The 25,895-nt window shown below is 37.6% G+C and overlaps 1 protein-coding gene and 1 long non-coding RNA gene across 2 annotated transcripts in view; one reads left to right on the top strand and one right to left on the bottom strand.

Annotated features, from left to right (window-relative positions):
• LOC110113393 (paladin) overlaps window positions 1–22,108 on the top strand; it is a gene marked incomplete at its 5' end in the record, with an annotated part of 47,175 nt that extends 25,067 nt beyond the window's left edge. The window contains 2 exon segments of the mRNA XM_020845957.2: window positions 8,246–8,368; window positions 21,662–22,108. Coding sequence (XP_020701616.1) covers window positions 8,246–8,368; window positions 21,662–21,794 — 256 coding nt within the window.
• Window positions 240–1,417, bottom strand: LOC114581161. The gene is made up of 2 exons (XR_003703019.1): window positions 1,029–1,417; window positions 240–948 (listed from the first exon to the last, which is right to left on the bottom strand). It is a non-coding gene; the product is annotated as an uncharacterized LOC114581161 (long non-coding RNA).
• Window positions 22,109–25,895: the final 3,787 nt, after the last annotated feature.

Genomic DNA, 25,895 nt, shown 5'->3' with positions numbered 1-25,895 from the left:
GGTACGAAAAGTCGGACGGTAGTACATTTCCAAAAGTATAAATTTACTCATCATCAAAACTTTTCTATAAACTGAAGAGCCACTAATAAAAAATTTTTATTTTACCTGTTGTCATTTGCACCTCGCCTTCTGTAAACATGTTCTTCTCTTTCAGCCATTACTTCTCTTAGGAATTTCCTGAAACATTTAAACTCGTGGTTTGAGTTTACTAAGTAAACTCAGTGGGTAACTATATAAAAATATAAAAATATAAATTAACATATATTCTTTCCTTTCTTAATCTTGTTTATTTCAATTCTTTAACTTAATACTTCTTTGAATATTTTCATTTAAAATAATTTGAAGCATTTGTTATCTTTGATATTTCATTTACATTTCCTTTTCCCATTTAATTTGCACAGGAGCACCGTCTCAAAGTACCTAAAGGTACAACCTTTTCCATTTAATTTCCTTTTCCCCATTTCCATAGAAATTTCCTTTTCCTTTTTCGTGCACGAGTACGGCGTCCCCAGCCAGTACCATAAGGGGGTGACTCCTGTCGTTTTCAATACCCTTTTCCTTTATTCTTTTCTTTTCTCATTTTCATCGTTATTGATACAATTGCATACAACACATCTTACTTGTATCTCTATAAATATTACTTGTCATTTACATATACGAATCATGTACATGTATATATTTTCTTTCTAAACTTTACTTTCTAATTCTTTGATATACTCATAACATATCCTTTTTCTTTTCTATAATTGTACTCATACATGTCGTTGCTTATTTTAGTTAACTATTTCTCCAAAAGTAGAAAAAAATCATACATCTATCAATTTCGCATATACTTCTTTCTAAACAAAAATAGAATGGAAATAAAGAAATTTTAAACTTTTAAAAATACCCACTTGAACTTTTCAGGTCTTCGACGAAGGGTGTTACTTCGAATTTCTCTCCAAATCTCTATCATCAAGAAATAAAGTTTTTATGAATTTGCTTTATCAAATAAAACTCGAGAATAGTTTCGAAATAGAATTTCTTACAATTGGATTTTCCAAATCTCCCAAAATCCTTCTTCCCGAAATTTCCTTTTTCCTCGCTTCAATCCCTTCCTTAACCTTCAAGAAATATATCGCTCACTTTAAACGAAGGAGGAGAAGAAATTTATAGGAAAATCTAAAAGAAATTTCAACAAACCTTTTTCCTTATTTTTCCTCGGTCGTTTCTTCCTTTCGTTGCAAATTCTCTCCAACCTTTGTTTCTATAACAATAAGAACGAAAAGGAGTTGTTAAATCTTACTCTCCAACGCGCTCGTTTGCTAAAATTGGAAGAAAACGAATTCTACCTTGCTCTCGCGTGAATTCCCGACCGTCCGCCCCTTCCTGTTCGCGCGATTGTTCGGTTCCGCGAACTGTCTGTTCCGCGGGATAAATAAAGGCGCCGAACCGGCCGGATGAACCGGTTGTCACATGAGGGTTCTTCTTCTGCTTGCACTACTTCCATGATGGTAGGTATGGAGACCCGCATGATTGGTTGTTTGCTAACACTTCCTTGCTTAGAAGGAAGATCAGCAAGCTGATTTTGATCTTTAAGAATTTGGATGATTTCAAAATATTCGAGCCTATAATTCTAGTTTTGACTTTAAACAACTATCTAGAGAACAATTCATTTCTAACCTTATATTTACCGTTTATCTGATTTACTATGAGTTGGTAGTCTGAGTAGACTTAAAGGCAAATTGTAACCTTGCGAGTAAAGCTTCGTACTCAGCTTAATTGTTGGTGACTTGGAATTCGAAGTTGATAGATTGGGTGACGATAATTCTGATGGAACTTTTTAGAATGATATCTACTCTAAGCCCATGTTCTCCTAATACATCGTCCACATGTAGTGTCTAGCGAGGTAGGGCCGTTTCTGAGATCGTACTTTGATTGGTACAATCTATGAGAAAGCTGACAAGTGCTTTAGACGTAATGGCTGTCCTTGATACATATGTGATGGAGAATTTGTTGAGTTTGACCGATCATTTAAGCAGTTAGCTCGAGTGATCAGGTTTAGTGAGAATGGGCTTAAGATGGTGGTTGGCTACCACTTGAATGGAATGGACCGAAAGTAAGGTCGCAATCTTCTGGATGAGGTTACGAGTACCCATTCGAGCTTTTTCATGATTGTGTATCTTTGTTCCGTGCCTTGGAGTGTGTGGATGACATAATTGTCAGGCCATAGTTTCTTTCCTTCCTTGATGAGTGCGGAATTGACAGCATCTTCGCTGACTCTGAGGTATATAAATATATTTTCGCTTAGTCAAGGGCTTTGCAAGATTAAAGATGACATGAGGAGACTCATCAATTAATGAAAATCGGTTTGTCTCCCTAAGATAATTTTTTCGCACTCCTGATAGTTTTGAAGAAAGATGCGCATCTCTTCTCTAGCCGAGAGGTGAGATGATTGAGCCCGACAATCCAGCTGGTTAGCCGTTGGACTTCTTTGGCGGTTCTGGGTGTCTTCATGTTGAGTATGGCTTGTATCTTGTCGGGATTCATTTTGATTCCTTGGGGTATAAGAAGGAACCCAAGGAATTTTCCTATGTCTGCTTCGAAGGATTAAGCCTCATGTTTTACTTTTTGAGAGTGTGAAAGGTTTCTTGCAGATCTTTGACGTCCTGGTCTAGACATTTTCATTTGACAAAAAGATTGTCTATATAGACTTTAATGTTTTTACCTTATTGCTCCTTGAAAAAATCTTATCCATCATTCTTTGGTAAGTCACTTCGGTGTTTTTAAATCTGAAAGGCATAACTTTGTTGCAGTGCAAACTTTCTGCTATAATGAATGCATTTTTCGTGCAGTCGGGTTGATTTGGGATGCATTTTAAGGCACTACATTTAGTCTCATAAAATAAATTTGATATCTAGAGTAATTCATTGCAATATTTGATGACTCATCTGACATTATCAGGATGATTAACCTGGTGTTTAATGATTTTATTACAGTTTGACATTACATTCACTCCCTTGTGTGCTATGAAAGGACGAGCCTTGACAAACTTCCTAGCAGCACTTTCAATTCCGGCTGATTCACTTTTAAATGATGAGTTTCCTAATGAGCAGATCATGAACTTAAAAGTAAACAAAAGCTCTTCTTTGGAGTTTTTCATGATTGGGTATCTTTGTTCTGCATCTCGGAGTATGTGGCTGACGTAATAGATAGGCCATTGTTTCTTTCCTTCTCTAACGAGTACGGAATTGACATCTTCGTTGATTCTGAGGCATAGCAACAAAATTTCGCTTCGTCGAGAGTTTTCCAATATTAGAGTTGATGTGAGGAGACTCTTCAATTACTGAAAGTGGCTACGCAGTCATCTCCCCAAGAGAATTTGTTTGCACACCTGAGAGTATTGTTGAAAGAGGCGTATCTCTTACCCAGTCGAGAGATGAAACGGTTGAGAGTATTGAAGAAAGAGGCGCAATTTGGCGGGTGAGACGTTGGACTTCTTTGGCAGTCCTGGCCATCTTCATGTCGAGTATGACTTGTAACTTGTTGAGATTCATTTTGATTCCGTTGGGTGTAAGGAGGAATCCTATGAATTTTCTTGTGCTTTCTCCGAAGGTGCGCTTTAGAGGATTGAGCCTCATGTTGTTCTTTTTAAGAGTGAGAAAAGTCTCTTGCAGATCTTTGACATGCTTGTCGAGAGATTTGTTTTGTTGAAAATATCGTCTACGTAGACTTCATTGCTTGTACTTGTTTGCTCATTGAAAATTTTATCCATTATTATTTGGTAAGTCGCTTCGACATTTTCAATCCGAAATGCATAAGTTTGTAGTAGTTCAAACTTTTTGCTATGATGAATTCTGTTTTCTCGCAGTCGTTAGGATGCATTTTGATTTAGTGATAGCCTGAGAAAGCATCTAAGACTTCCATGTTGATTTGAATCTCATTTTGTTCTGCGGATGATACCGTACCGTACTTTGTGCTACTTGTGAAATGAAGGCCTGTGGGGAGAATGTAATGAGGTTTGAGTATGAGAGAGAAAGATAGAAGGTGAGCCCGAAAGATATATGAATTTAAACAAAATCTTTATTATCTAAGACAGATATATAAAAGTAATAAAGCAAGAGCTCTGCACTTATTGACCATAAACGTGCGAAAAAGAGGCGAACAAGCGACTTAAATGACAGTCGGCGGGCGCAACATGTCACTTAAGTGGTTAAACGATCTTCGGAGCATGAAATTTGCCTAGGAGGGGCCACCTCGCAATCAAATTGTGCGTGAATGGTCAAAATCGGCGATCAACACCCAAAAGCAAAGAGTGATGCTGCCCAAACAACACCCGATCGCAAAATAGATTTGTCGTTTCGTTTGGAACGCCAAAAATACTAAAAAATGACTATATGATTAATGAAACTCGCATGGAAAAATCGGCACATGAATTGGACCTAATATCTAAAATCACAGGGAACAATACTTGAACTAATCAGCAGGGAATTGGACCTAATATCTAAAACTAAATCCATAAATCATAAAAATGACAAAATTAAATGCAAGTGCGAGACTTGTGGTGGGTTAAATTCCAAACATGACATGTTTATAAGTAATGAACAACAAGGATCATTGAGAATATGATAATTTACCTACAAGCAATGACACACAAAATTCAAAAAAATATTAAGGAATTACCAGATTGGTTGAAGTGCAAGCATCAATGAACAAAATCATTGTGTAAGCCACAAACTACTTTCAAATATAGTGAAGGGCTTTTGATTGCCAACATGATTCGCCTGCAAGCAATGAAGTTGAAGAGAATGAGTAACCTGATTGCAAGGAAGCATGCAAAGTCCTTGACACATTATAAATTACCTATAGATGATAATTGTTGATGCATAGCACTCATATCAGTCATGCAAGCAAATACATATGTCCTCTAAAAGCAGAGGGATTTGACATGCATTTAACACAATGATTTGATGCATTCGATAAGTTCAAAATGAAGTCTATGTACAATCAATGTCATTCAACCCCTAGCAAGCATGTCAACCTGCTGGCAAACAATAAAATTCCTTACAAACATACACAATGTAACACAATGGATACTATGACGTCCGTTCAATCAATGATAGCCAGCTTACAGACTAGTGCAGTAGTTCCCTACAAACATTGAAAGTCAATATACAATGAGTGTAGTAAGTTGCTGATGAACATATGTGGAAAAATCAGCAATGAATGCAGCTCACTCGACAGTCAACATTAATTTGCAGATGAATGCACCAACTCATCGGTAAATAGTAAAACTCCTTGCAAACACATAGTGCAACATGCAATGAAAGCAAGCACCCACGAGTAATGACAATGGACATGCAATAATTACAAAGACAACCTTACAGTCAACGTCAATCAAACATACATATGAATACATCAATCTCCCTTCAAGCAACAACAATAGATGTATTGCAAGGATGACGAGTCCTCTATAAACACAGATACACACGCAACATATCATCTACAAGCAAAGACAACATATCTGCAAAGCATACAAACACCTACGAGCAGCTGTAGGAGACCTATCATCCACACAATATGTTATCTACAAGCAAAATACAGAATAATTGTAGTAAATGCAAACACCTACAAGTAGCACTTGAAGATTTGCATTCAATGCAACTTGCTAGTAGATGATAGTGGAAGGTTTGCAATCCATACAACAGCCCTATCTACAAGCAATGACAGTGGATGTATTATAAATATGATAAATCCCCTATAGGCATAAATGAGGAGATTGCTACGAGGGCGACACACTATTTGCAGACAAAAGCAGTTATCTTGTGATAGGTGAAGCATTTATGAGTCACCATAAGAAATTCGTTATGTATGTAGTGGTCCGCATACAACAATTAATGACCTTTGGATATCCACTAGCGACTTACAAATATATTCAACAAAGCTTGTAGCGTACAATAGCTTGCTCGCAAGAAACAACGAGTGACCCATAGCGCACCACTATGACCCTCTTACAAGCAAAATATACGTTGAATGCAGTCCACCTGCATGCAACCGTGGATAACTTTTAAAAGTCCGCTGTCGACGCACTACCAACGAATAAATCCAACAAAGGTTGCAGTGCACGATAGCTTGCATGCAAGAAGTCACGGGCGACCCGTAGCGCAATGCTATGATTTAACTGTAAACAAAAGCAGGGAATCTGTAGTAAAAACTGCGGATCACTAGTGAATTAAAGCAGTTAATTTGCGAAGCTAGGCTATCACACCATATATCAACTTATTTGCAAGAGACAGGTAGGAGCCCTCCTGATGCACCATACAACTTGTTTGCAGGCTTAAGTACACTCATGCAGGTTGAATGCTGAAGAAAATAATGGCTTGCAGAAGAAAAAAATGAACAAAACCATATTGCTGATGCTCGACAGATGAAATTCAATTCGCTGCTAAATTATGCCACTGAATCCGCAACATTCATAAAAGCAGCAGAAGACGTTCATGGGCTCCTCAAGGAAACTCATGCATCTTTTAAGTGACCATTACTTACTAGCAAGAATTTAGTGCTGCACGACAACCTTCCTGCAATAAGCAATGGGCAACCATTAGCGCAACACAACGCCACCGGATCCGCAATATCAGTATAAGCGGACAGAGGGCGTTTGCAGGCTTTTTAATATAATTTTGATCATATATGAATATTGCAAAAACACCTCATGCATTGAAATATGCAGTGATGCACTCATAGCAAGCATATACACAATACAAAATACAAAACACATCAAGCAAGAAACATTCAATGCATGTATACATCATACATGTATTTTCATGTACATATGCAACACATTATGTTAATGCATTAAACCACTACACTACATATTAGCACCTCATGCAAGATGCAAATACATATGCCAACATACATACATACATGTAAATGCACAAGTACATACGCGAGTATGTTAACATGCAAATATGTCGCATACATTCATTGCACTGCATACATACAGCTACTATACAAATGCATCATGCAACAAACATACAAAGACATGCATGCATGGGCCCCGACGAGCGTGTAGTATACACACACATGACATTTGTGGATAATGCGTGGGTCAAGAAATGAAGCAAAGTTTGAGCTCGATCCATGAGTAATGAATCAATGACACAAAGCCATATGTTAGCTAAGATGGATTCAAATCTATCCCCTTAGGCAAATATCCACCCCATGGATGCCGATAAGGATCCTTTTGTCAGGTTGGGTCGACTAACTCTTCTGACTAAGTAGACCAGGGATTATGCTAGTATGTCGTTCTCCAGTGTTAAGCTCTTTTCAACTCCTGAGTGAGCCCCTTGAATGAACTCTTTTGAGAGAGGAGTGGGTGTACAAATGGAGTGTCTTGATTTTTGATAAGAAAGTCTGAAATATCTTGTTTGAAAAATTATAAAGAGACATTATTTCTATATATTCAAGGGGAGGGGAGGATTTAGAAATGAGAGAATTTTAAAGTTTAGCTCAAGGGAGGGGGAGGATCTAGAAATGAAAGAATTCTAAAGTTTAGCTTGCCTCAGCCCATTCTTCAACCAGTGCTAATGCTCTTCGTCAACCACCTCCAATGTCTCCCATCAATCATTTCCAATGTCCGCTATCTATTATTTTCATTTCTTGTTGCCTTGATACTAACTATTGCCCTCACATTACATCAATCAACACCAATACCTGTTGCCTTTCACTATTTCATAAAATTCTCCATCACCATCACACATTACGCCACCCCCCCCCCCCCCAAATAGTTTGGATTATTGTAACAGTTAGGTGGAATTTAAGTCAATTAAGGCAAACTCACACACACATCACATACGCAATACTCGAACCCAAGACCTCTTTATTCGTAGTCAGAGCTTCCAAACAAAAGACCAAGATAAGCTACGTCATGTGATTTTTTCTCTTTAGGATTTTTCATATAAAAATCTTGTGTGTATACGTTTGTATGCCCTGGAATGCTTCTACTCTATTTTCAGACACAAGAAAAAATGATGACCCTCAATCTCATAATTTCTTCATAAAACTGCCATTACTAGTAATGTAATCCATCTCTGCTAGAAAAAGTTCTAGTGTTTTAGCCATATGTTGGTGGCATTCTGTTTCCCATATATTTGACTTGACTGGATAAGTAAAATTTGTCATTTTTAATCCTTTGTCATTTATGCCTTAAAAAAAATACCAGTTTCTCTAGTTTTTCAGTTGATTATCATGAATTTCTGTTCAATAGGTGTGCTGATGCTGGGAATTTACGGGATGAAATTCTGTACTACAGGAATGAGCTACTGAATTGTTCAAGTGATGATGATGAAACTCGGTCATACATTATGGATAAGGGCATTAAAGCGCTAAGGTCAGTTCACATTACGTAATTACCATATCTTATTGTTGCTCTGGTTTCTTATCAAACGCTCTTTAAAGTACTGTTGCATGTGAAGCAATGATGTTGTAGTATTCTTCGCTGAAAGCATGTAGATGTTGGCAGCATGAATCAGGTTGGGTTCCCAAACACTGATTAGAAGTATGCCTCCAGTTGAAAACCTTGGTCTGTATTGGACGCTTAACATTATCAGATGACTTGAGGTTAGAATTAGGGTCATCACAACAGATCTGGGAAATTCATTGATGACGAAGAAGCAGATTTGAGAAGGTAGATGGATGATGAAGAATTTTTAAATCTACCAAGAACTAAATTGCTGCTCCTGGCATCTGAGGATGAGATGCAAGAAACATAAATATCACATGAGATCACCCACCGCCAATTGTTTTACTCATGTACAACACATTTTGGATTAAAAAAGAAAATACCAAACATAGATTATATATATATATATATATATCGAGAGAGAACTTTCGATTAAGGCTAGTCATCAATCAGATACGTAGAGATACGCGTTATCTGGCATATAGTAGCAGCATGGATTTGGAGATTGGGTTTGAATTTGGGTATTTGGAAAGGTTTGATATTTAAAATGGGAAATTGCACCATCTTGCACTTAAAGCGGATGGTGGGGGAATGGATGATGGACCCGATCAAGATCCCATGGTTCCATCTTCCCGGGCCATCGTGGTCCCTGGCCTACTTAGTCAGAGGAGGTAGTCGACCCAACCTGACAGAAGGATCCTTGTTGGCAGCCATGGGTTGCTTCGTCCAAGGCGACCTTGTAGACCTTGGGTGAATGTTTGTCTAAGGAGACAAATTTGAATCCACCTTAGCTAACAGAGGGCTTTGTGCCCTATCGATTATATCCTAATGATTCATATCTCAAGGATTTGATGTCAATAAGAAGCGTATTGGCTCTGGCCATAATCGGTATTTTGTGGTGTCATTTGGCCGCAAAACCACTCGGTTCAGAGGGCCCCGGGTCGTCATAACCATTTATCCTGCAGTGCCATTTGGCGGCAGGCAAACCCGCCGGTTAGAGGACACGTATCACGTCCTTATTGGTAGAAGATTGTTTGAGAATGGATCCTAGTGATATTTTCGCTATGTATTTGGCTCTTTGTGAGCTGAAGTAGTATTTGAATTTGTCCACCCCGGCAAACTGTTGCGGAGGGTGGATGGATTTTGCTTTATGTGTTTGGGTGGTTGGATTTCAATTTTAAATATTTGGATTTTGGGATTTGTGGAATTTTGGGCTTTGTGGAGTTTTGGATTTTGAGTGGACTTTTGGGAGGCATTTTGAAAATATTTGTAAACCCCTCCGGTTGAGATAAACATTCAACACGGCCATCATCGGGGTGTTAGGGGTTATTTCTCTTTATTGATTGAACCCTGTCAACTCGACCAAGTTATTGATCGAGGATCGGGTTTCTTGTAGGTTTTATGCCCTTGATAGTGAATTCTCATTGTTATAGGTCTTGAAGGCCTAATATGAATGTATTAAGATAAATATGCCGGTCGCCGCAACCGTATATTTGTTCAATGGTTCGAACCCTGTCGACTCCTATTGATTCGTATAGAATGATCGGATTCGAACATGAATTCACTTATTGACCTGCGCAGCATCCCTAGACGTCAAGTGTGTACTTATAACACGCTCGCCGGGGCCCATGCGGGTGTTTGGGGGCATTTTATAATTATTCGTTGAACCTTGTCAACTCCTATTTACCTGCTTAGGAGGATCGGGTTCAGATTTATTGACCCGCCAGCATCCCTAGGCGTCACGTGTGTATCAGTAACAGGCTCGTCGGGGCCCATGCGGGTGTTTGGGGGTATTTTATAATTATTCGTTGAACCTTGTCGACTCCTATTTACCTGCTTAGGAGGATCAGATTCAGATTTATTAACCCGTGCAGCATCCCTAGACGTCACGTGTGTACTAATAACACGCTCGCTGGGGCCCATGCGGGTTTTAAGATTGCTTTTACCCCTTTTAGTGCACCTATGTGTATACAAATTACGTGTGAGAGTACTTTAAAATATTTGTAAACGCCTTCTGTTCGCTTGCATGATTGTTGCGGATCCGGTGGCGTGACGTAGCAGCTTCTGGATTGAATTATTTGCTGTTTTGTACAGGTAGACTGTCGTGTACTACCTATCGCTTTCTGCAAGTAGATTGTAGTACACTAACAAATCTTCTGCTTTTGCTACAAATGATGACGACCGCTGGAAGTCTTCTGTATAAATTAGTGGATGGCATGTATAGCAAGTATCATACGACAACCTGTAGGTGTTTTCATTTTCTGAATGTGTCCCACCTCTTCTCGTAGCGGGCCAATGTGTTAACCTCAATTGTATGGTTGTTGGCTACAAAGAGACTTTAGCCTTTACTGTTCGTTATAGATCATCACCCGTAGGAGCATTCTTGTGTATGTGGTGACTCCCTCATCATTAATAGTGATTATTCGTATTCGTCACCAATCACCATCTTCTATCTCTTATTTGTAGAAGATCTCCCATACTATTGATGCATAATACACAGCGTATGTAGCTATACATGCAAAGAAGGGTGATAGATTTATTGGACGTCGAATGGTGATTGATTATAGGAGTGCTATGACATCCACATCTATTGATCATCACCCGCCTATGTATATTATTGCGCATGAGATGCATTTTTCATCACAGATAGTAGATCCTTGTATTCACCACGATCTTTTATCTTTTGCCTATAAAGGATCCACCACACTAGTGATACATTCACATAATTGTTTATAGATAGGATCATTATAAGAGCGAAGAGTTCCCCTGTAGTAACTTGTGGGAATTTACACTTTGATGTGGTCATTTAACATTCATAGGCATTTGTACTTGTCGTGCCCATCAATCATCTTATGCTTGCAAAGGATATATGTGTTTGTATATCGGCATTGAGTGTATGATAACTTAGTTGCATTCATCCACTTCTTCATGCATGTTGATTGTCGTTGCTTGCAGGTTTGATTGCATTTGCTTGTGTCTTGATATTGATCATAGAACATCGTCACATTCACTCCGTTCATATCGCTTATTGATGTTTGCTTGAACTTAAATTACATGTTGAATTTCTTTTAGTCACATTTGATTGCATGATTGACATAGATGTTATTTGCATGAAGTTCAACTTTGGAGTTTTGCTCACCACCAATGATATTCAGCATTTTACTGATTTTACTTACAAACCTCTATTTGCACTTTGACAATTATCTATCCAATGTCTAAGTTCTCATTTATTTGATCCTTGCCCATCTTAAATTCCATGATGTTATGAGTTTCGTTCTTTAAAATCCATTCAAGCTTAAGTTTCACTTAATTTTGTGAAGCTCAAGTTCAATGTCCAAGCATGGTCCCGTTCATTTGAATTTGAGTCCAAATTGTCCATGTCATATCAAGTTCAAGTTGAGTTCAGTTCAGCTTGAGTCTAACTCTAGTCTTACACAAATCCTCCATGTTCGTTCAAGTTCTCACTAATTTCTTTGCATTTGAGATTAACTTGTTTGGATTTAGCTTGAGTTCTCAATTTAGTTGAAGTTCAAGTTAATGTGATTTGGTCTAAATCAAGTCCACAAGTCCGCCATCACTTGAGTTCAAGTTCAATCAAAATTCTTTGCAGTCCAAGTGAATTCAAGTCTTGTGCAAGCCCCCGGTGATTCAACTCAAGTCTTTGCTTGAGTTTAAGTGTTCAAGTCATGTTCAAACTGAGTTCATGTCCAATACATTTAGTTCATTTGAATCTGAGTTCTCTTGCACTTATTTCATTTGAATTCAAGTTTTCATGAGTTATGTGTAGGTTCAATCCACCTATTGTAGTTCATGTTGCAATTGAGTCGAAGTCTTTGTCTTTATTTCAGATGAAATTTCGACAGCCTCCCGGCGTCTCCCCCATTTAGGGGAAAAACCAAGAGGCCGTTTACCCGCCACGTCAACAAAGACGTGCACGGTTGGTGTTTGTGAGACACCGTTGCGGTAGTATTTTGTTTTTTCATCCACCACGCCAACAAAGGCGTGCATGGGGTTTTTAAAAGGCATTTTTGAAAAAGCAGTTTGCTTTCCCCCCGCTCAGTTTGCCGTAGGTGCCGCACCGGGGTCCCATCCCACCACGCGCAACAAAGGCGTGCATGGGCGGTTTTTCGGTCCGCCATGAGCATTGAAGTAGGATTTTGAGTTGATTACCCGCCTCGTCGTAGGCGCCGCACCGGGGTCTCATCTCACCACGCGCAACAAAGACGTGCATGGACGGTTTTCAGGTCTGCCACAAACTTCGAGAGCGAGAATCTGAGTTTAGAAGTTAATACCTTTGTTGGATTGTCGGTGTTGGCACGAGGAGAAGGTGGAGGTCGGATGGCTCTGGATCGGCAAGGTGGAGGCCAAAGGGTCGGGGTTTTGGTCGCAGCAAGTCAGAGAGGGAGATGGCGAGGCTAGGGCAAAGGGACGGCTTCGACACTTGCGGCGTCGGAACGGGGCTCGGCCTGGAGATCGGGCTCTGGTCGTGGAGGTCACGGCTAGGTAAGAGAGCTCCTCTCTCTCTTTCTCTCTCTCTCTCTCTCGGCTTGGGGTCGGCACAGACAGAGGTGGAGTTCGGAGGAGAAGTATCGGGAGAGCAACGATCGAGCAGCGAATGGTTTCGTTCGCGTGGGAGGAGTAGCGATGAGAGCTTGGGCTTGCTTTTAAAGGCGTTGGAGAGCAGTACTCGAGGGGCTTTCGCGAGTTTTAGGCTGAAATCCCGGAACGGCGCGGATGAACAGGGACATAGCGGGATTTACGGGAGCGACTCCGCCAGCGAGATTCCTTGATCCGATGGGTTCCCGGTATGATTTTGAATCCTCATTTTTTCTTCCTTGGGTATAACATGAAGGTCAACATAAGTTTACCAATTCACAACTAATTATGCAGTGATCAGTAAACCAATTTACTAGTTAAGTTTTCTTGCATTAGATAGATTTCCTCACCATTTCTTGAATTTTTCTTCCATTGAACAGCAATCAGCTGCTGTACCAACACTTGTTTCCTGTATAAATAGATAAGTAACACCTGTTTTTCCTTCGTGGAGAGTTGCAGCAGCAATGGCAATCAGCAGCTGTACGGTAGCTAGCTGTGGCTTCAGCAGAAAGCAAAACAGTTCCAGTAACAAGGTAAGCAGTGATTAACACAGCAGCGCTGCAGTCAACATAGAGTTAACAAATGCAACAGCAGAGTAGGAAAACAAATCAATTATGGAGGAGATCAGCAACTCATGATACAGTGCCCAAGCCAGTTGGTGAATAATAAGTTTAAGTTTTCTTGCTACAGGAACCGTAGCGTGGGTGTGGATAAAATTTCTTTTAAACAAGCAATCATATTGAGGGTGAGATTTAATCAACTCTTCAACTCCACAAGAAGAGGGAACCCTATATACAAATAGCAAATTAGATTACTTAAAACCACAAGATAATTTCTGCAGTCTTATCTTAATTTTAAGTATAAATTCAAAATAAGGTTATCCAGACAAGTTTAAAAATTCGAACTTATCATTATCTTTTAAAATTTAATCCAACGATTCAGTTTCTAGTCATGATCTAACTCGTAGCTCTTTGATTGATGATGCGATCACGCCTATTAACTTTTGGTGTATGCTTTTTGACCTTAATGATGTGATTTCATAATCAAAAGCATCAACAACCTTCATTGAGAAATTAGATGATTCAGACTAAATTGATTCTATCTCCTCCATGCCCAAATTGTAAATGATATATCTTTTAGTCTTCTTTAAGTGGATGGTTATTGGTAAGATTGTTTAAACTCGTTATATTCTGATCCCAAATTATGAATCCCTCTTTTAGTAGGATTTTACTCTTATGAATTTAAAAATAGGGATGTTGAAATCAGGAAGTTTGAGAGGAAAAGCTTACTTTTATTCCGTATTAACTTTCCTATTTATAGATCTATACAAAATATCTTAATGAGGAAACAATAAATTACATAGTTAATACATAAAATCTCTAATACACTCTTTCCTAAATTAGTTCATTATGGTGTGATCCATGTGAGCTTCCCACGGATTGATCCATGTGACCGTCGGATCCTTCGCATTATGAGCGGTTGGATTTCAACACCCCCCTCAAGTTGAGAAATATGGATATGTCATTCCCAGTTTGTCAATCATTCTGAGAAAGGCAGAACTGTCCAATCCTTTGGTAAGAATGTCTGCAAGTTGATCCTTTGATGATACATGGTCGACACTTACTAGACTATTGTCTAGTTTTTCTTTAATAAAATGACTGTCCACTTCTATGTGCTTGGTCCTGTCATGCTGGACTGGATTTTGGGCTATGCTGATTTCTAATTTGTTGGCACAATGTAGCTTCATGGGCTCATCCCACTTGACCTTTAAGTTTTCTAGGATTATATTGATCCATAATAGCTCACATATTCTCAAGGCCATTGCTCGATATTCTGCTTCTGCACTAGATCTTGCCACCACATTCTGTTTATTGCTTCTCTATGTTACTAGGTTACCTCCAAGAAATGTGCAGTATCCAGAGGTAGATGTTCTGTCAACAGGTGATCCCGCTTAGTCAGCATCCGTGTATACTTCTAGGGTTATTCTGCGATCTCTCTTAAAGAGAATCTGAATCTCTTTTTCTGGGTTTCCTTTAAGGTAGTGCAATATCCTGTCAACCGCTTACATGTGGACTTGCTTTGGATTCTGCATAAACTTACTGACCATGCTTGCAACAAATGCTATATCTGATCTAGTGTGGGAAATGTAGATTAATTTTCTTACAAGTCTCTAGTAGGCCCCTTTATCCACATCTAGATCCTCTCTAGCTTCCCCCAATATAAGATTAGGTTCCACTGGTGTCGGTGCTGGTTTTCAAGCTAGTTTACCTGTTTTTTCAGAAGATCTTTGATTTATTTTTGTTGTGAAATAAATATTTCTTTATTGGAGTGACCTACTTTAATTCCGAGAAAGTATTTTTGTCTACCAAGTTCTTTGATGTCAAATTCCTTAGTAAGATTTTTTCTTAAACTAACTTTCTCCTCTTCGTGATTTTCAGTCAAGATAATATCATCAACATATACCAATAATATTATGACTCCCCCTAAGTCTGAGTGTTTAAAGAATAATGTATTATCCCCTTGACTCTGTTGATACCCATTAAGGAGCATGAATTTATAGAATCTTCCGAATCAGGCCCTTGGTGATTGTTTGAGCCCATATAAAGCCTTTTTTAGTTTGCACACTGTTAACCTTAGATTTTTCCTTAAACCGTGATGGTATTTCCATAAATATCTCTTTTTCCATATCCCCATGCAGGAATGCATTTTTCACATCCAGTTGCTTCAAATGCCAATTGTACTTGGCTGCTAGTGAGAGTAGTATTCTGACAGTATTCATCTTGGCTACAGGTACAAAAGTTTCTTGGTAGTCAATGCCATATGTTTGTGTGTACCATTTTGCCACCAATCTTGCTTTATATCTTTCAAGTGTTCCATAAGCTTTATATTTTACTAAGAACACCCTTTTACAGCCAATCGGTTTCTTCCCTTTTGATAAATTGACTATCTCCCATTTATTGTTCTTTTCTAGGGCCTACATTTCATCTCTTATGGCATTTTTTCATTTTTTATCAGATAAGGCCTCAGAAATATCTTTAGGAATATGGATATCTTCTAATGTAATTAGGAAATTTGTGTGAGGATGAGAGGTTGTTGAAGGATATAGAGCTGGTTATAGGTATAAGGGAGGTGGTGAGCTTACCTTATTTTCAGGAGATGGTTCAGATTCTTGGATCTGCTTTAGAGCACAGCTTTAGCTTGTACGGTTGGAGGAAACCTTCCCAAATCTGTTGACAGCTTTGTCATTGTTTTCCCTATCCTGAGTTTTAGGTGGATTGGTTTGAGGTGGAAGGTCAAGAGGTGCTAGTTCATTTTTCTCTTCTTCTTCAAGTTCAGTCTCCCCATGAAGATGAGATTTTAAAAAATATAAAAATTTTGTTCATCAAAGGTAACATCAATAGAGATAAGGGTTTTTCTTGTGGGTGGATGATAACACTTATAACCTTTTTGGGTAGTTGAATAGCCAATAAAGATGCATTTAAGTGCTATTGAATCTAGTTTTCCTCTATGCTGGCTGTGAATATGAACGTAGGCAGTGCACCCAAAGATTCTGGGTATAAGACTATGATGGGTTAGGAACTCAGGGTAAAAAGAGGATAAAATCTCCATTGAAGTTTTGAGTCCTAGGGCTGTTGAATGTAGTCAGTTTATAAGATAAGTTGCAGTTAGAAGGGCTTCCCCTTAATAGGATTTGTGTGTATTTTAGTGAAATAGGAAGCTCGGGTGGATGCTAGAAGTTGACCAATTTTTCTCTTTGTAACCCCATTTTGTTCTGGAGTGTGAACAGAGGAGGACTCATGGATGATCCCTTCACTTTGGAAGTAGGAGGAAAGAGTTTGGTTGAAACAGCTTTTAGCATTATCAGAGCGAAATCTCCTTATCTTTACCATGAATTGGTTTTTGATCATGATATGAAAGATGGGAAGAATGGTGTTAACATCAGATTTATTTTTAAGGAGATAGATCCAAGAGACTCTAGTGCAATCATCAATGAATGACACAAACCAGCGTGCCCCAGAAATATTGGATATTTTTGAGGGTCCCCATATATCACTATGAATAAGGTAGAAAGGAGTATCACATCTCTCATTTTTGTTTGGGAAGGAGGTTCTTTTATGTTTAGCCAATTCACAAGTTTCACAATGAAATTTTTTATTTTTTAATTTCTGAAAAAGTTGTGGATAGTCTTAGGACATCAAAAGATGGGTGTTCTAACCTATAATGATGAAGCAAAATAGTGGAATTCTTATCAATTTGGGATAACATAGAGCAGCTATTTTTAGATTGGTTTGGTTCTTCCAAGTAGTACAATCTTGCTTTCTTCTTTGTAAGACCAATCTTCTTCCCTGGTCTCTAGTTCTTAAATAAACAATAAGTAGGGTTAAATAAGGCTTGACAGTTATGATCATTGGTAAGTTTTTGTATTGATATTAGGCTTGTGGATAATTGTGGTACGTGGAGCACATTTATCAAGGTGAGTGAGGGGGATAATCTTATGTATCCTTGGCCTGCTATTGTGGTAAGAGAACCATCAACAATGATGATTTTCTTGTTGTTTGGTCAAGGAGTATAGTTGATGAAGTGGGTAGGTGAGTGGGTCATGTGATATGTGGCTCCTAAATCAATGATCCATAATTCATTGAAATGATTTCTAGACGCGCTTAAACTAATAGAAATTGGAGTCTTACATGAGAGTGCAAGTGAAGAAGATGCATTTGTTCTTACTCCCCTGCTTTTTGCTTCCAACTTTGACTTTAATTTCAAAAATTTGAGCCACATCACGAGCTTTGGAGAACGTCTGTCTGGCAGCATCCCATATGTCCTTTGCAGTGGAAAGGAACATAAATGTATCGCTAATTTTTAGAGTCATGGAATTCCACCACCATAACATAATCATGGAGTATGCTTCATCCCATGCCCCAAATTTATGATCTCCTTTTGGTCCTCCTCCAAGCAGGTGATGTATTTTCCCTTTCCCCTTCAAGTAGATCTTCACAAATTGAGCCACTTTAGGTAGTTCTTCCCATTTAGATGATAGGAAGCTTGCATGCTTTGGAGGTCACCTCGTCCTTGGTGCACCATCGACTCATCAGTTTTGTTAATGCTATAGGAGGAATTAATTTATGACATTATGATAGTGATTAAGACTATTTGTATGTCCGTGGGTAGCAATGAAGGCTTCCAAAAAATAAAATTTCATGTTTGACAATAAAGGTCGAAATAAGAGGATTTTTTTTCCCTTTTTTTTCTTTGAGAAGAAACCTTCCGGGCCAAGCCAAGTCTTTAAAAAAGACTTGGTTTGTTTTAAGGTAGCTAGGGCACGCACGAAGGGACTCGAGCGGGAGAAGCTCGAGCTTGCGGCTTCGCTCCTTCGTCGACTTCCCTTTATGTCGGATCGGTGGGTACGACTCCTTCGTCTCCTTCGTGGCTGTTCGACTAGGCTCCTTCGATGATCGTGTCTGGTGGAATTGGAGCTTCCGTCTACGACAGCAACTGGCGGAACCGGGGCTTCCGTCTACGACAACTCCTTGATGGATCGAGGGCTTCAGTTGCATTTGGCGGAATTGGGTTGGCGGCCTATCTTCTGCGGCGGCGTCTTTCAGCGTCAGAAGCTTGGATCATTCAGCAATGAAGGCCGGCCGATTGGCTCTGATACCATGTTGAAATCAGGAAGTTTGAGAGGAAAAAGTTACGTTTATTCTGTATTATCTTCCTTATTTATAGATCTATACAAGATATATTAATGATGAAACAATAAATTACAGTGTTAATACATAAAATCCCTAATACAATCTTTCCTAAATTAGTTCCTTCATTATGGCCGTCAGATCCTTCGCACTAGGAGCGGCTGGATTTCAGCAAGGGATAATGGAAAATTGTATGCCTAGTATCCCAAAAATAGCATTTTGCTTTGCTTGCTAATCAACCTTTCTTAACATTTCAGAGCATCACCTTTGGCCCATAGCTTGTGATGATGGTTTTCTTCTCCAAGTATAAGGGTACTTCTCGCTACAATTGTAGATCATATATGAAGTGCATGATTTCCTCAAGCCCTCCATCAAGCATAGAAGGTTCAAAGAGTGTATTTATTATTGAGTACATCTCTATGTAAGGTAGCAATTCCAATTGAAAAGCACCAATATTTTTGGTGATCCTTAATGGCTTATGCCAAATTAGCTTTAGTTTATTGCTTTCTCCCTTGAATTTATCTTTTTCCAAATGAAATCGAAGAATATGCCCTACTTGGAAGTTGGACTTGACATGATAATGATCGTGCCTCTGCTTGTATTTTTGTTGGGTCTTCTGCAATTGCTACTTCACAATCATTTGAATTTTGTGAATGCCCTTAGAATCTTTGTCGCTTCTTGCTATGTCTTGGTCAACTTCGATCCACCATTGAAGATCAAACATAAATGTAGATCAAGAGGCTTTTTGGCAAGTACTTGGGCAAACTTTGTCTTTATTGTTGAAGAGTGAATGGCTTTATGGTTCTTCATCACTGCAAATAAAGAACCATGAGTACTCACCTTGAAATCAGATGTACGAAATCGCTCCCCCCCCCTTAATGCCTTCCCTCTCCCACTTCGAAATCCTAAAAAAAATTAATGTAACTATGATTGTCAAATATTTGCTCTAAGTCATGCTCCAATCCTTACTAATCTTCATTGCTATTATCCTCCTTAACATTAGACATTAAACATCCTTAACATTAGGATTCTTTTCATTAATTATCATTCATATTACCTTAACATAAATCCTTACTTTTCTATTTTAATATTATCTTTCTTCCTATGAAATTTAATTTTTATTTTCGGATTATATTAAACCTTAAATTTTTAAAATCATAATTTTGATAAATTTTCACATTTCACCATTTCTAATTCATTCAATTTGCCTAACTCAATTTAAAATACTTTTGATTTTCGGTTTGCTCTAAAACCCTAATTTTGGAAACATAAGTCTCATTATTTTCATGCCAAAACATCCTCATTATCTAATTAATATTTAGGGAATATCTATTTTCAGATTATTTTAAATTAAAAATTAGGAAAATGATATTTTTGTGAAAACTCTTAATTTCTACCATTAAAAACCTTCCTAAGATCATTTGAAACAATATTCGTTAAGAAATTTTCTTAGAAATCCAACAATATGAAAAACCCTAATTTTCAAAATCTAAGAAAAATTTTGGAAAACATTTCATTTCATGGCTAAAATCCTTCCTCTGACCTTCCTAATCATTCTACTAAAAATTTTCCAAGTTTTCGAGAAACCCTAGAAATTTCTCCTAAAGAAATCTATGTGAAAATGAAGATTCCTAGGTTTAGAAACTTACCCTTCTTCCTTTCTAAAACTTCCTCTTCACTTTCCTCCAAAAAGGACGCCGGAAACTGCCACCGTCGCCATCCAAATTCCCCTTGTTGCCGCCCCTTTTATCCTTTCATGTGTTTGGACAACGGAAATGGAGTGGAATGAGAAGAGACTGAATGGTTTGATCCCTTTAATTCATTTAGGCGGTGGGAAACACCAAATGTCCAATCTACTCTTGCATGCATTTGCTTCATGAAGACTTAGAAGGGCTATTTAAGTCATTTTCTCTTAAATAATCTTTAATGAATTTTAATTCCAAAACTATGCAAATTTGCCCTATATTCTTTATCAATTCGCTCGAAATTCCGCGTAGAATTTTGTAAAATTGATTGCGTCAAATTTCTACAACTTAAAAAATGCACCTAATTTCATCGCAGTGCATCGAAAGGCGTGCGACGCTTATGATCGACTTTTTTTTTTCGTTTTTTACACTTCCTTTTTGAAGGGCTTGATAACATAATTAAAAATATTTAGATAGCATTTGTAAGTTTATTTGCTTGGCCCACTGTCATGACAACTGTTGTTGGTATGGCATAATCCTTTTATCATCAAGTTCTTCATATTGTTTTGATCATTTGATATTGGTTAGGATGACAATACAACCTTCTATACATATCATGCACCAAGGATAACTTGATAGATATCAAGTTGAACAACCTCGTATAACATCTTGTCAATTTAGTTCTTGGTGATTGCAAACTTCAATCAAGATTGACATTTCCTTTTCTATCCAATGTGGATAAGGGGTAGAATGAGGTTTTTGCAGCTCTAATATTTAAAAAGTTTTTTTGGCTATCAATATCGATGATGATATTGATCACCTCTTGCTTAATCTTAACCCTTCGAGTGAGCAATTCTTCTTGGGTCCAAGTTAGATGAAGACTCTGCCAATGTATTCTTTAGCATAGGCATCAAAAATAGGTTTAGTTTGCCTCGTTTACAAAGTAAAGCATTTTCATAGCATCAAATGTTGTCTATCATTTCTCGTTTTTCTTTCATTTTTCAAGGAAGAGTACATGACACTCTAACATTTTCTTTGATATTAGTGACTAATAATGATTACAAAAATTTCCCTGCAGTATTGTTCTTGGATCTGGTCCTTAATTATTCAGTGTGCTCTTTCTACGGTTTTGAATTTTCAAAACACATCTAAACAAGTACTTTTAGTATGATCATCTTTTTAAGTTGCTAGAATCTATTTTACCATAAAATGAAAGCGCAATAACTGTTCGTTATTCTTATTTTATGTTGCAGAAGATACTTTTTCCTAATCACCTTTCGCTCCTACCTATACTGTGCATCTCCACATGAAACAAGATTTGCAACCTGGATGGAAGCTAGGCCTGAGCTCGGCCATATCTGTGAAAACTTGAGGTTGGAGAGATGAGATCTGCCAATACAGTGACAAACGAGGGGCCTTTACTGTAAAGCAATAGATCAGTGAATTTAAAATAATAACCCCCTGAACTTTTTATACGGGTTATTATCATGTATAGTCTGTCCTCTTTATAGGGTAACTTTTATTTCCTTTACATGGTGATAAATGTACTTAGCCTACCTTTTTGTTTTTTCGGTCGTGTTTGATTTTATTATGCAGTTTTATATTAGGCATTCAATCATTCGAAGGGTATCGCTATCTCGTTAAGGATTGCAGAAATAATGGTTGCAGCTTTAAACTTAGTTGAAAATTCTTCTTCTTTAGATGCTTGCTGTGAGTTCTTATTCCCACCGTGCTTCAACCTTTTCCATTCCAAGTTCTAACTATTCAATCACACTATCTGTAGTTGCTTGTTTTTTATTCTAGCCTAATATGAAAGCTGTTTTAATCATAAGCGCTTTATCTTTCGAAGTTAAATCCAAACGTCGTCTGTGGTGGATTGAACTTGTTGAAGTGAACTGGGTATTACTGATTTAGATTTGAGTGATGCTGCTGGAGGTTTTCTTTGGAGTGAATTATTTCAAATGCAGACTTTGTCAACAGATGGTTGTTACAGTTGTTGAAATCGGAAAGTTGCTGATACTCACCTGGGCAGTTCAATAAATTTGAAACGGAGATATTAAGTGCAAATGTAACATTTTTTTCATTGAATCTATATATATATATATAAGACTCTGTGCTTGCATGTGGATGGGGCTTGCAGCCACAACGAAGAAAGACAGCAGTGTTATTGTGATACTTCGCTTCTCAAAATTATGTTGACGCAATGTTGATGAGGATATTATTAGGAAGGTCTCTTGTATTCATGCAATATACTCGCCCATTATTTTTTTTCATTTATCCTCAATATATATATATATGTTGCATTTAAACTACAGTACAATAGATATATAGACCAAAACAAAGAAGTAGAATGACTAATCATGATTATACAAAAAAAAAAAGTATATGTACAGACTCAGATAGATCAAATCCTGAATGCTCAGCTACTGAATGGATTCTTCTGAATTAGAAGGAAAAATTAGTTTGAGTCAACATAACCCAACAGGTCAAACACACTGACTTGAAATTTCAATATTTTATTTATTTTATATTTAATTGAATGTAAAAGTAGTTAAAAAGAAATATATTATACTTAATATGAAATTAGTTGCAATTAGTTGAAATAAAGTAGATTATGCATTGAAAGTAAATAAATAAGAACTTCATATATCACAATAAAAAATAATATATTTTTTTTAAATCCTTATACCTCCCATCAAAATTATATATCATAATTCAAGCCATTATAACTTCTTGTGTTGACATATTAGAAAATAGTCTTTTATGACTCAATGCCTAACATATATTTGATATTAAAAAATTCAGACTCTTATGACTCATGTGCATTTAGTGCAAGAACATAAATTCTACTGCACATCATCTCTCCTAAGAATATCACATTTATTGCATAGCATTGCAAGAAGGAAATAAAGTAAACCAATTTCAAATTTTGAAAGAAGTTTTATTGGTAGGCAACATAATTTACTAATGAAAGAATTTTACAATTTTAAAATGTCATCAGATTACCGGGGATTATTAAGAACATTAGTTTGAAATTTTAATTTTCTCACCAATATTATAACACCCAAATTAATTTAGCTAAAAGATTGAGAGCTCAAAGCCATGACGTTGACAAACCCAATGCTACAACACCCTAAGAAAAAAAAATTCAGATTATTCAAACAAGCTCATAAAACCCCGAGACATGCTTCAAACCAGATTCAAACACTCACTCACATGCAAGAGGTGATAAATGCATGAATTTAGCGAGTTATCTTTGCTAGACTGTGTCAGAATAGGTGAAATCGTGAACATATTCAAAAGGTGTTACATAATGTCTCCCATATGTTAGTTGTTGGGTCTCTTACATATGCAATAAATTATATAAGATTGTATATTTCACAAGTAGCGGTGGTAAATTGGAGATGCATGCCCAATATGCGAAAAGAACATTAGGAAGCTATAAAATGAATGATATTTAAATGGTATGATCAACCATTATCAAAAGTTTAATATAACATATTTAAATCAGAGGGTTACATTGATTCATATATAAGAGGAGAACTGAATACATGAAGAAGTATAATTGAGTACACCTACACATTGGATGGAATCACCATCACTTAGTTATCACAACTTTAGAAGATAGTCTCACTATAAATAACTAAAGACAATAAAGAGATGGCTTGACTAATTTTTTTTAGAAGAAATAAATCGATCCAAAGAAGGATTCAGGCTCTTTTGTGATATTCAAAGTGCTTAACTTAGAAAAGAATGTTGTCTTTCATTCCCTAACAAATAATATACAACTTAGGCAACCCTTCAAGGACAACTAGTTTTAAGCCAAAGTCTTGTAGCTCATCAAAATTAAAGGAGCAAAATTTCATTGATATACTCACAAAAGAGGTAAACAATGTGGAGATGTCGCGCAAGGGTTTTCAACAAAGATCGTTAGGCTAGTATACTAAAAATTCATAATCTTAGTGCGATATTGTTAAGTGAGGAGTCAAAATTTTATTAATTATAAAGCATCTCACAATCACAAATAAATAAAGAGAAGAAAAGGAAAAAAGCAAAGATACGAATAAGCTCTTGTAGCAAAGAGAAGGGAAAAAGAAAAGCAACATCAATATTTTTTTAATAGTCACATCTAACCAACGTATTCACAATAAATGATTGTGCCATATCAATCATTAATGCATTTACAGTGATATCTTGATCTATATTCATATGAAGTGTACTCTTTTGATGTATCTTTTGAAGCTTAGTCAAAGATTTGATCATTACGGAGCCATGGATGTAGGTGAATCTCATTGAAACATGTAAACATGTGTGTCTTGTGTTTGAGATATTTATTAAAACTTTTATCACTATCCTAATAAACTTATGGGGAAAAGGTCATTCTATTATATATAAAATTAAAATTGAAATCAAACATAAGATTTAGCACTTGAAAATGGACTATACATATTTCAAACTCATAAAATATTATTTTGATATCGTGGTGTTTAATCCCATGTTATGATACTAACAATACACATATTCTACCCTCTTGATTTGAGGACTACTTACCCTCCCCTCTATGGCTAGATTAGATGATGTTGTGCTATCCTATGCCTTCATTGAAATACATTATGGATAATCAAACCCAAAGTGGTCAAAACTACTTTGACCCGAGCCATCTTCCACCACAGACCATACCATACCTAATTAACACTTGTATTGGACCCCATGCACTTCCCACATAAATCTCATGATCTAGATTGACTAGGGTCCGACCCAAATGTACCCAAATCTTCCTAAAAATGGGTCAACCAAAGCCATGTTGGGGAATTAGGCTATCTCATGGCCTATTCAATCCATAGTTGGGCTCACCATGATCTAACCAACCTCCCCATCAAGCTCAGGTCCTGGCTTGACCAGGTTACACCCAAACTAACCCAAACAGTACAGGTTTGGGTCAAACCAAGCTTTTTTCCATCAATTAAGATGCCTCCTTTCCAATTAAGCTCACCATTGAGGTCACCCAACCTCCAACAAGCTTTCCACCTCATCCTGACCCAGCCAGTGGCCGGTGGTTGCTAGAGCAATCAGATTAGAGCTCCGGTGGTCCCTCATCCTTGGGCCTCCTCCAAAGCCTTCCAAGCCCTGATTTTCAGGGATGGAGCTCGTGAGACCCTGGAGATATATCCCCTTCTAGAATGTGACCATATAGTGGCTTTCCCAAGCCATTATGGCCGTCCGAACCCGCAACCACCACTTGAATAGACTACTTTAAACTAGAGGGTCTCATTCACTTCCAACATTTTGAAATCAATCCCTAGAGCCTCCTGAGTGTTCCTCTCCATTCCCCCAGCTTCCCAGCCCTCTCTGGCCATCAGTTCCAACAAGCTATAATGAAACCCATCCACGTCCCTGTCGAAGTCCTACCTCTGGTGATCCTCTTGCTTCGGTGTCTGAAGGAGAAGTGTTTGCCATCCCTCCCTGAAGCTTCTCAAAAGAAAAACT

The sequence above is a fragment of the Dendrobium catenatum genome, unplaced genomic scaffold (genome assembly GCF_001605985.2).
Source record: "Dendrobium catenatum unplaced genomic scaffold, ASM160598v2 fragScaff_scaffold_138, whole genome shotgun sequence".
Lineage (NCBI taxonomy): Eukaryota > Viridiplantae > Streptophyta > Magnoliopsida > Asparagales > Orchidaceae > Dendrobium > Dendrobium catenatum.
This window is presented reverse-complemented; position numbering and strand designations above follow the sequence as displayed.